Source organism: Periplaneta americana, chromosome 1, assembly GCF_040183065.1.
Source record: "Periplaneta americana isolate PAMFEO1 chromosome 1, P.americana_PAMFEO1_priV1, whole genome shotgun sequence".
In the NCBI taxonomy this organism is placed as follows: domain Eukaryota; kingdom Metazoa; phylum Arthropoda; class Insecta; order Blattodea; family Blattidae; genus Periplaneta; species Periplaneta americana.
This window is the reverse complement of record NC_091117.1, coordinates 223,390,602-223,403,535: the sequence shown is the minus strand read 5'-3', so window position 1 is coordinate 223,403,535 and position 12,934 is coordinate 223,390,602. Positions and strand designations below refer to the sequence as shown.

Sequence of the window (12,934 nt, the reverse complement as noted above, 5' to 3'; positions counted from 1 at the left end):
ATGAATGAATGAATGAGTGGATGGATGGATGTGTGGTTGGGTGGATGGTTGTATGAATGGATGGATGGATGTATGGTTGGGTGGATGGCTGTATGGATGGATGAATGAATGAATGAATGAATGAATGAATGAGTGGATGGGTGGATGGCTGTATGAATGGATGGATGGATGAATGAGTGGATGGATGTGTGGGTGGTTGGATGGTTGTATGGATGGATGAATGAATGAATGAATGAGTGGATGGATGGATGTGTGGTTGGGTGGATGGCTGTATGAATGGATGGATGAATGAGTGGATGGATGTGTGGGTGGGTGGATGGTTGCATGGATGGATGAATGAATGAATGAGTGGATGGATGTGTGGTTGGGTGGATGGCTGTATGGATGGATGAAAGAATGAATGGATGGATGTGTGGGTGGGTGGATGGTTGTATGGATGGATGAATGAATGAATGAATGAATGAATGAGTGGATGGATGGATGTGTGGTTGGGTGGATGGCTGTATGAATGGTTGGATGGATGAATGAGTGGATGGATGTGTGGGTGGGTGGATGGTTGTATGGATGGATGAATGAATGAATGAATGAATGAATGAATCAGTGGATGGATGTGTGGTTGGGTGGATGGCTGTATGGATGGATGAATGAATGAATGAGTGGATGGATGGATGTGTGGGTTGGTGGATGGCTGTATGGATGGGTGGATGAATGGGTGAGTGGATGGATGGATGTGTGGGTGGGTGGATGGCTGTATGGATGAATGGGTGAGTGGATGGATGGATGTGTGGGTGGGTGGATGGCTGTATGGATGGGTGGATGAATGGGTGAGTGGATGGCTGTATGGATGGATGAATGGGTGGATGGATTGCTGTATGGATGGGTGAATGAATGGGTGGGTGGATGGCCGTATGGATGGATAGGTGGGTGAATGGATGTATGGATGGGTGGATGGCTGTATGGATGGAAGGGTGGATGGATGGACGGGTGGGTGGGTGGATGGAGGGGTGGAAGTTTGGATGGGCGATATATTTTTTTAAAGATAAGATGCAATCTTAAAAAAAATATTTTTGTCGTTAGCTAACTGATGATTGGTACAGTTGCATCATTTCAACAACCATAGTCTTACGACTATTAAAATCTCAAGTTATCGCTTGCCGCTTTGTGTATGATAGTACATGAATAATGTATAATGGTCTCATGTTTCAGAGTGATAACATTAGGCGTCTTCGCGATGAGTCTGGTGGGGATGATTGCCTTCACCTTCACCCTTGAATTGCAGAACGAGATCGTGGTGTACATCTGTTCCGGCGTGCTCGGGTGAGTACACTAGTGTTCATTATATTTCAGCACAACCGCACAATTAGTGCCCATGAAGCAGACACATTTTGAAATGCCGTTTAAATACAGATGCGGCAGGGAAAAACGGACTATGGCTAGTTTCCTCGAAGTAAACTACTGCCGTTTGCTTGTCGTAATTCTAACATTTCTGCCTAGATTCCACAATCATTTTCATCATATATCAGTCTCCATAATTACTGAATATTTTACAATTCATTTTGTTTTCAGATAAATCTAGTTCAATATAATAAAAGTTTCAAGTTCAATCTATAAGATTTATCTATTTTGCAAATGTTTATTTGCTATAACATGGTACCGGTATATGGAATATTAACGTTTTCGCCTTTTCGGGATCATGAGATATTGTTAAGAAACACGAAATCTAAACCTTGAACAAATTAAAATGTACATAGTGTTATGCATGACAAAATGGACTTTCATGAGTTTTATGCAATTATGTCTTATTAATGAAAAAGGTTTATTTTAAAAAAGATTTCCAGGAAATGTAAATTTGGAAAATGTCGATATGATTTCTGGTACATATAACTCATGTTACAAAACACATATAAAATAACTAAAATTGACAAAGGTGTTACATATTATATCCTGCATTAAATCATTAACAGAATTACGAATATCAGCAAATTAATAAAATATTGGTGAAAAAACTCAATTGTTGAATTTGTAGCTAATTAATTCCGAGGAATTATGAGTAGAATGGTGATATAATATCAATCCATTTTATTTAAATAACATTTGTTATCTATTGTTGATTTTATAAGGTAACATCAACATTATATGTTAACATATGTTAACATCAAAATAATAAATAATAAATTGTAATTAACTAAAATCTTAGTAAATATTATACAATGAAAATGGTTAAGAACTACAGGGACATCATTTTATTTTTACTAACATTTTTAATATTAATTTGCCTATACCTCTGGATCAACGCCGTTTGCTACCCCCTTCCACGACTGGAGTTCAATGATACTGGCGTAATATACAAACAAATCACTTTACTAGGTATAGGAGAGAAGAAAAGTAGTTCATCCATTTACGTAAACTAGGAAATATTGCGCTTTTGAGTTTGATCATTTTCATTAGGTTTTTGTTTAATTAAAATACAGTACACTGTTAATAATGAGTGTTTTTACTCACGAACTGAGCTGTCCATGTGGACGTATTCATTATGCAGTGTATATTATAGACTACTGTCTATAGCACATTAGCGTACAATATAGAGAATGAAGTTAAATTGAAAAATAATCATAATATGGATATTTAAACACATTTTTTAAAATGGTGCCCGTTCATTTCGATACAGGCTTCAGTTCTAATGTGCATATTATCGCACTATAGACTATTGTACTCAAACCCAAGTGCCAGTTTCGTCCTTCGTACTAGTAACTCATATTGCAATAATTCTGTACCTACTCTATAAAAGAGTACCTTACGTACTGTAAATTCAATCTTCACTTCTGCCCGACCCGAAAAGATAAAATTACTCAGACATACTATCTACTGTCCGTCCAACTGGTTATGTCGTAGGGTTGTAGAAAGGGAGGAAATCACGTGACAGTTAATTACTTAACGAGGCTCTTTTATTTAAGTTACTTTAAACAGTTGTATAATATTACGTAGACGTCCAATTCCTAACAGAAATTAATGTTCTCAGAAAAGAGCTAACAGAGCCCAGCCACTAGCTGACGAATAAAAGCTGGTGGGGGAAACCGGGATGCGACGTAGGCAAATGGACGACAGTACCTGTGCGAAAATGATTCAATATTGAAAGCCTTTTCGTCACTGAAAAACGCGAACATATTTTTGGAACGTACTGTTTACTATGACCGTAAGGCTACTATGACTGTATATGCGGTCTTGGTTTTGTGTGGAGGACGGTTGAACTTCGTTAGTAGAAGGGGTGGGAGTGAAGTACATTAAAAAACTCAGGTACAATAAAAATGGAAGTAAAAATAAAATGATGTCTCTGTATTATCTTGGTTTCCACAAACAGTGTGTTGGTTTCAGGTGCTTCTTGGGAGGATACATGCCCATTGCTTACGATTTCTGCGCCGAACTGACGTACCCGGAACCTGAAGGAATGACGTCCGGCCTTCTGACTGTGCCGACACAGGTATCGGGCACCTTGTTCACACTCGCTTACAGCGCGATGCTGACTGAACTAGGGGCGATGTGGGCCAACGTGGCGTTGTGTGTGTCCCTTCTGGTAGGGACAGTGATTCACTGCACAATAAAACCCGACTTGAGAAGACAGGCCGTTACTGCCAGCACGGACAACCTTGTGAAAGCTGAAGAATCGTTACCTTCTTGATTATTGTGACGAAGACCGTCACCACCGTCATCATCCTTCATTATATTATACCCATCTCCATCCTTACAAACATCACGAAGTTAGAAAGTAATTATGTTGACAGTTTTTGATATTATTCAGAAACCAGAAATCTCTTTTAGTATACACTCTGTCAAATAGTCGTGAAGTATCACTCGTGAATGTACAATTTTTTAGATAAAATGATGTACAGGCTTCGAGACTTCGGACCCAATAGAGCAGTTCAGTGGGAAATCCGCATAACGGCGTGCTGAGTATAGTGGTAAAGCGTACAGTGGGTGGGGGTACTGTAGAAAGAATGCCAACAAATACGCAAAGGAAAACGCTCTGGATTTGAAGGTTCTGACGAATAATTAATAATAATAATAATAATAATAATAATAATAATAATAATAATAATAATAAATTACTTTAGAAAATGATGCAGAGAATTAATGAGACATCAAGTACATAGGTTATTGAATGTGTAAAACAGAAGTGGAAATAAATTTTATGTAAAAATAACGGATATGGAACATTGTGCAACATAAATAGCAAATTAGTGGACATAGAGTCACCCGAGAATAAAGGACTGTCTCTTAGAGCTGCAATGATGTTAGGTTTTTTCGTTTTGCTCCTATCACATCATGCGGCGTAGAGCGCAGCTTTCTACAGTACAAACTTTGGCAGATAACCGAAAAAGATTTTCGTTTGAGACACTGAGAATGTATCATGTAGTAGGTACATTGCAATTCGGTACTGTAACTGCACTTCCTAAAGACGACCAATGGGATAAATGAAAAAATTCAAATTGCTACATGCTTATTTCCACCATTAACACTGTGTATAATTAAACACAAATGCTTATAAAAGACAGAAGAATAAATGCGTTTCATATTCTTTTGACATTATCATTGTGTAATGTATATTTACTTTCAGAATGTACATATGTGTGTTTCCCCATACTACCGTACTCTACTCTAGATACCAACGTTGTTACCTCAACACATCTCTATCTACCTGCAGCGAGTCAACAACCTATAGTGCATGCACAGTACTTATTGTATCGGGTCCAAAGTCTCGAAGCCTGATGATGTATAGAAAAGCTGTTGGAAATATATCATGTAATACAATGCCAGTCATTCAGAAAAAAATATTCAAGTAGACTATACATAATGTGGCACAAGCGTATTTTTTAAATTTCCTTACGGACACCCCCAAGATACGGACACTCCTCATATACGACAGATTTTTATGTCCCAACTGAAATAATATAGAAATAATGATAAATTTAACTCTCGTTTACGGACACTCTCAGACACGGACACGGACAGCTGTTTCACAGTCCTAAAGCTTGCTTTACCTCCTGACTGCAGACAGAACTTGGATTTCAAGACCTAATGTGTTACAAAAATGGAAAATTTAGTTTTGAGAACTGTGCAGAAATTCCTAAACATGAAACATAACATAAGGGTCTCGTAGGCTACCACTAGCCCAGCCGGCTACCCCTTGTTAGCTGGAAGCGGGTGGATAAACAAAGTCATAAAATTTAACCTGTCTGATGGGTCCAAGGTTTCCGCGACCGTGAAATTGTATTCGACACATGATAGGGTTAGTAGGATTATTCTTTTCACTTCAATCAGATGTTCTGTTTCGAGAGACATGGCACCTGAACGTAAAGGTTAAGTTGAAAACTGTAAATTACAGTACCGCATAACTTTAGACCTAGAATAAAATTGCATGGCACAATACTGTATTTTCCTTTTTCGGCCTTATCTACTGTAGTTCAAAGTTGTAAAGAATTTACTGTAGTATGCTGTATTTAAAATTAAACTACAGTAATAAATTTCATTTAAAGTATGAAGGGATACATAATGCATATTATAAATTTACTGTTAGATTGGGGAGCCTCCCTCCCAATAAAGGACACCTCCCAGATGCGGACAGATTGTTACGTCCGGTCAGTAAATGAGAGGTTTCACTGTATATTAATTTTTTACAATTTGGAACCCATATTGTTAATTTTTTTATGTCTTGAAAGCAACATTTCTCCATGATTTATCAATTTTAAATTGAAAGTTTTTTTTTTGAGTTTATTAGATCCATAGTTTTATAGTCTTAACCTGACAATTACCCATCAAATTATAACATCAATTCAAACCACACTTTACAATCTTCACAATATATTCTCGAAGTAAGAACCATTCACAGCCAATGTCCCAATCTATCTAAAAAATTATAGCTACATTGCTTTCGACAGTCACAGGATTAAATTGTTGCGCATCATTTCTACTTCTTTCCTTCGGGTCTTCAACTTTTTTTCACCGCGATACACCTTGGACTTCATCAGGTCAGGTCAAGTCAGGTGATCTAGCCGGCCACGCAATAGGCTATGTCCTCTTCTTCCGTTCCATTTACCACGGAGCATTTTGTTTACGAAATCCATTCCTTCTCTCAAAACATGTGCAGGAGTACGACCTTGCTGAAATCAGATGTTCCCCTTAATAACGCTGGAAAACAACTGTCTGCAAGATGGGAACGTAGACATGCAAAAGCTGTATATAAGTCACTTATCAGTGTTAAAATTTCCTTCTACAAAAAAAAAAAAAAAAAAAAAAAAAAAAAAATCAACTTTGCTGTTTACGTTAAACTTCACTTTCTGAAGGTTCTGACGACAGTTGCTAGGAAACCAGCATCAACATTATGACGATTTTAACGAAGTTGCCTCATCTGAAATAATTATAGGTATCTCTTAAAAGATCTGGGTTTTTATCTACTTATTTTTTATCAATTAATGTCCCAAGGAACTCATTTTTTCCGTCACAATAGACTTAACATAATCTTGCAAAATCTATATTGTGTAAGAATGCCATTTTCTCTAATGTCAATGACTAAGGTATTCAAAATTCATATCTTGTATATTAATGCTGATATTTTTTACAGATATCAATTGTCAATTGTGTTATGTTCCTATCTACGTGCACTTCATTAAGGGGTTAGGTACAGCTTTCAGCAGTAAAATTTTGGAAATATTCAAAAAACTTTTCTTCCATTACTGTATCTTGTACAATAATGAAAATTGATATGTGTAAAACACTGTCCTTCTGCTATATGAAAAAAATATTTTTATGATTAAAAAAAATTATTTATATATTTTTTTCAAAATTCAAAATGATGCCAGTTCACTGTGAAGTGATGAAGCGTTTCCCTCATAACTCAAAAACTATCCAACATTATGTGATGAAATTTTTTGTATGTATTTATGCATATAATATGTACGATATGATGCAAAATCACTTCTTTACCTTTGATAGATTGTCTGATAAAAATAAATTCATTTTAAAAAATCGTCGAACATCAGTATTTTCTTCTAACACAAAATAAAAAAAATATATTATTTATTAAGGAATGTAGTTGAAAGAGCATGATATTGTAAACATGAGTTTCAGCAAAAAAATAAAAGAGACAGAACATGAAAAGTTAACAAGTTTATGAGTTATGAGGGAAACGCTTCATCACTGCACAGTGAACTGCACTATTTTCAATAATGAAAAAAATTAATACAAATAACTTTTTTAAATCGTAAAAATATTTTTTTTTTTCGTATAGCAGAAGGATAGTGTTTTACACATACCTATTTTTATTGTTGTACAAGATACAGTAATGGAGGAAAAATGTTGAAATTTTTCCAAAAATTTTATTGCTGTAAGCTGTACCTATTCCCTTAAACAAATAACATAGTATACCTTACTGTGCCCTCACATTTTATCTCCATAAGCAACCAAGATTGAGGCTTCTATTTTCTCCCTTTCAGAGAACAAGGAAATCCATGATGAACGATTTCAAATTAGAAACGAAACATATTCATTTTTTTCAGTTCATATACAGAATTCCATTATATTTGTGCAAACTGCGAAAAGATTGTGTAACATTCTAAATAATTATAAAGAAAGATAAAATTAATAAGGTTTGCAGAAACAAAGAAATTATGTAATTTGCTTACTTTCAACACCATGTTACCCTACTCTAGGTAGGACATTATCTAAGTAAATCGCTAGACCTATGTTTAGAATTAAGTCTAATAACTGTCGAATTTATATAACATTAAAATACATCTACTTTTATGAGCATTCCGAACATCGAAAACACTTGAGGAATAAAATTCTTTACGAGTAGGCCCTTCAAGATTTATTAGAAAAGTGCTAATTCTTTTTACTGAAAGACGGTCTCTAATTTCAGTTTTTACAAGACTCATGTAACTAAATCCTCATTCACAATTTACAGTATACAATGGAATTCCTACAGCAAATTGTACAACTGAATCAATTAGAGGAAATTAGATTGGTAACATACATGAATTGTACCATCTCTCTGAAACCCATTCGTGAACATCTGTTGCTCAATGTCTTCTTGAATATTGCCCATTCCATTAGCATTAAGATTCTCCAGAAGTAATTAGTTCATTACTTATACAACTCTGACTTCATTTTCTCCATAATCATTTTCGTTTCTGAAGTTCTCTTAAGTCCAATGTGGTTGTCGCATTTCTGCATTGAAGGTATAAGCCTTCATTTAAGTCGAGTAGTAAAATGTGGCATATAGTGTTAGTTGAGAGACCGGAGGGAAAAATACCTTTGGGGAGGCCGAGACGTAGATGGGAGGATAATATTAAAATGGATTTGAGGGAGGTGGGATATGATAGAGACTGGATTAATCTTGCACAGGATAGGGACCGATGGCGGGCTTATGTGAGGGCGGCAATGAACCTTCGGGTTCCTTAAAAGCCATTTGTAAGTAAGTAAGTAAGTCCACATCTGTGGAGTAACGGTCAGCGCGTCTGGCCGCGAAACCAGGTGGCCCTGGTTCGAATCCTGGTCGGGGCAAGTTACCTGGTTGAGGTTTTTTCCGGGGTTTTCCCTCAACCCAATACGAGCAAATGCTGGGTAACTTTCGGTGCTGGACCCCGGAGTCATTTCACCGGCATTATCACCTTCATATCATTCAGACGCTAAATAACCTAGATGTTGATAAAGCGTCGTAAAATAAGCCAATAAAATAAAAAAAAAGTAAGTAAGTAAGTAAAATGCGGCAAAGGCGACTGTGAATTAAACCCTACGTATATACAGACGTGGACAAATTATTAACAAAATTGACGATTTTTATGATAATTCTGTTTACAAAATTTGATTTTTCAATTTAGACTACAGTTGACAATTTTGCATATTTCTATCATTACAATAGACAGAAATGTGCAAAAATGTCAAATGTAGTTTAAATTGAAGAGTTAAATTTTGTAAAAATATATAATAAAAATCTTCAATTTTGTTAATAATTTGTAAATTAGCAAAAATGTCAACTACAGTCTAAATTCAAGAATCAAATTTTGTAAAACTATAAAATAAAAATCTTCAGTTTTGCTGATAATTTGGGAATATGCAAAATGTCAACTGTATTCCAAATTGAAGAATCGAATTTTGTAAAAATATATAATAAAAACCTTCAGTTTTGTTAACAATTTGTAAATATGCAAAATATCAAATGTAGTCAAAATTGAAGAGTTAAATTTTCTAAAAATAGGCCTATACAATACAAATCTTCAATTTTGCTAATAATTTGGAAATACGCAAAAATGTCAACTGTAGTCTAAATTATTGAAGAATCATATTTTGTAAAAATATATAATAAAAATCTTCAGTTTTGCTAATAATTTGTCCACGTCTGTAGCCTACTACACTACAAGAATACGCATACAAATTTTAAGGTCATGATAGAAACTCCATTAGTATTTAAAAGAGTATTCAGAATTAATGAAATACTTAAAAATATGTATTTTGACACAGACCATGGTCAGTTCCACAAAAAAAGTTCCTTTTTCTGAAACACTGGCACATTACTTGATCTATTTGTAAGAACTTTTGTATATAAGATTTTAAGGTGAAAGTAAATATTATGAAGTTACGAATAATATTCGGTAGGCTACTGTTTTCAGACACAGTATATTAGGTGAACCGTAAAATTCAGATGGCAGAGACTTTTATTGTCTTTAAATTGAAGTATGGTATGCACCAAAACAAAAATACTGAAATTATCGCTCATCTGCTGTCCACGTTTCCCTAGCAACCAAGTATTTATTTATTTTATATGATAGTTTGATATACTACTAGGTTCAAAAAGTTCCCGGAATTTTACTACCATTTTTCGTATTTATATATAACAAGGGATATTATACATTTGTTTTGTTGGTAACATTCATGATGTCATTTCCTTAAAGTTTGTTGATAATGACAATTATTGGTTTTGAGTTGTAGGCAATTGTTTATCATAGTGTTTTGTTTGTTCGTCGCATTTTGTAATTATGTCCACAGAGCAAAGTACAAACATCAAGTTCTGTGTTTTGCTGGGGACATGATCAGTATGGCTGATGAAGATGGTGATTTCTTAAACAAAATGAAACTGGTGCTACTTTTACGACCCAGTCCCTAAACGACAGTCATCTGAGTGGAAATCGAAAACATCTCCTCGGAAGCAAAAATTTCCTAGGGACACTTCCAAAGGCAAAGTTATTTTAAATGTTATGTTTTATTTAACGACGCTCGCAACTGCAGAGGTTATATCAGCATCGCCGGATGTGCCGGAATTTTGTCCCGCAGGAGTTCTTTCACATGCCAGTAAATCTACTGACATGAGCCTGTCGCATTTAAGCACACTTAAAGCAAAGTTATGTTGGAAGTTTTCTTCGACTCTCAGGGTCTCATGCACCATGAGTTCATTCCAGAAGGTCGTACTGTAACGAAAGAATTGTACGTAGAAACCCTCCGTCGCCTCTGGGACGCAGTGAGAAGGAAACGTCCAGAAAAGTGGGTAGAAAACAACTGGTTCCTTATGCATGACAATGCACCTGCTCATCGCGCAATTATTGTAAAGAATTTTCTTGCCAGGCACAACATAACTGCTTTGGATCACCCACCATACTCTCCTGATCTCTCACCACCTGATTACTTTCTGTTTCCCCGTCTGAAAAGTCATCTGAAAGGACGGAGATTCAATGCTGAAGAGGTTATCGCAAACGCGACGAGAGCACTAAGACGGGTTTCACAAAATGGCTTCCAGGCCTGCTTCCAGGAACTCTACACGCGTTGGCAAAAGTGTGTAGTTGCGGAAGGCAACTATTTTGAAGGAAATGCTGTAGAATAGTGTTTAAGGTACGTTGGTTCTATGATGCTAGCAAATTCCGGGAACTTTTTGAACCTAGTATGTATTATGAAGTTACGAATAATATTCGGTAGGCTACTGTTTTCAGACACAGTATATTAGGTGAACAGCAAACTTCAGATGACAGAGACTTTTATTGTCTTTAAATTGAAGTATGGTATGCACCAAAACAAAAATACTGAAATTATCGCTCATCTGCTGTCCGCGTTTCCCTAGCAACCAAGTATTTATTCATTTTATATGATAGTTTGATATATTGTATATTCAGTTTTGGGGTTACTGCTGCAATTATAGTTCTTACAACAGAGGAGAACATGTTTATCGTGGAGCATTATTTTCAGTCATACGGAGTGGGGCGTCAGAATGGGCAGAGCTTGCGCCACGTTAAACAGCAGCACCGGGAGCGATTCAACAAATAACACAACAATGCTAGCTGTCGTCGTGAAGTTCAGTTTTATGTCCTCTTGCATGTTATAATGACTTGTCTTGATTTTCAGAGTATGTTTGTAATTTCAGTACTCCGTATGACTGAAAGTAATGCTCGACGATAAGCACCTTCTCCTCTGTTGTGAGAACCATAATTGCAGAAATCAGAATGTTAAAGTATTATATACAGAGACATCATTTTATTTTTACTTCAATTTTTATTGTACCTGAGTTTTTGAATGTGCTTCACTCCCACCCCTTCTACTAATGAAGTTCAACCGTCCTCCACACAGAACCAAGATCGTATATACAGTCATAGTAGCCTTACGGTCATAGTAAACAGAACGATCCAAAAATATGTTCGCGTTTTCCAGTGACGAAAAAGCTTTCAATATTGAATCATTTACGCACAGGTACTATCGTCCATTTGCCTACGTCGCATCCCGGTTTCCCCCACCAGCTTTTATTCGCCAGCTAGTGGCTGGGCTGTCTTAGCTCTTTTCTGAGAACATTAATTTCTGTTAGGAACTGGACGTCTACGTAATATTATACAACTGTTTAAAATAAATAAAAGGGCCTCATTAAGTAATTAACTGTCACGTGATTTCCTCCCTTTCTACGACCCTACGACATAACCACTTGGGCGGACAGTAGATAGCATGTCTGAGTAATTTTATCTTTTCGGATCGGGCAGAAGTGAAGATTGAATTTACAGTACGTAAGGTATTCTTTTATAGAGTAGGTACAGAATTATTTCAGCATTAGTTACTGATACGAAATACGAACCTGGTAATTGGAATTAGGTGCAATAGTCTATAATGCGATAATATGCACATTAGAACTGAAGCCTGTATCGAAATGAACGGCCACCATTTTAAAAAATGTGTTTAAATATCCATATTATGATTATTTTTCAATTTAACTTCATTCTCTATATTGTACGCTAATGTGCTGTAGACAGTATAATATACACTGCATAATGAATACGTCCACATGGACAGCTCAGTTCGTGAGTAAAAACACTCATTGTTGACAATGTACTGTATTTTAATTAAACAAAAACCTAATGAAAATTATCAAACTCAATATTTCCTAGTTTACGTAAATGGATGAACTACTTTTCTTCCCTCCTATACCTAGTAAAGTGATTTGTTTGTATATTACGCCAGTATCATTGAACTCCAGTCGTGAACGGGTGCAAACGGCGTTGATCCAGAGGTATAGGCAAATTAATATTAAAAATGTTAGTAAAAATAAAATGATGTCCCCGTACAATAAATACATACTTCGTTGCTAAGGAAACATGAATAGCAGATTAGCTATAATTTCTGTACTGTTAGTTTCTAAGTAAGTGAATTGAGAGTGTGTAAGCGAAGTGAAACCACGACCATGGCACATCTAAAACAATGATGCGTTTGCCAGTGAGATGTTCTGTGTTGTTGTAGGTGCCAGACCTACATCGCGTGTTGAGTTGCAAACAATATAGAATAGGAGAGGGAAAGAAAGACTAAGATCTAGGAAAGGAGAACTAAGGCACAATAATAAGTGAAAAATGACTAATAGCACAGAGACTATTTGAATCCTATAGATTCAAAATCCCCTATATCCACTTTCACAAATTAA

General features: G+C 35.8%; 2 protein-coding genes across 3 annotated transcripts in view; one reads left to right on the top strand and one right to left on the bottom strand.

Moving 5' to 3' along the window:
• Positions 1-4,581, top strand: part of LOC138708448 (choline/ethanolamine transporter flvcr2a-like) — a 34,737-nt gene extending 30,156 nt beyond the window's left edge. Inside the window, exons 6-7 of the mRNA XM_069838628.1 lie at positions 1,207-1,317; positions 3,373-4,581. Coding sequence (XP_069694729.1) covers positions 1,207-1,317; positions 3,373-3,676 — 415 coding nt within the window. The 3' untranslated portion in view covers positions 3,677-4,581. The remainder of the gene's footprint in view (positions 1-1,206; positions 1,318-3,372) is intronic.
• spn-D (spindle D) overlaps positions 1-12,934 on the bottom strand; it is a 118,348-nt gene that overhangs the window by 19,789 nt on the left and 85,625 nt on the right. The gene's annotated exons all lie outside the window — the stretch shown is intronic.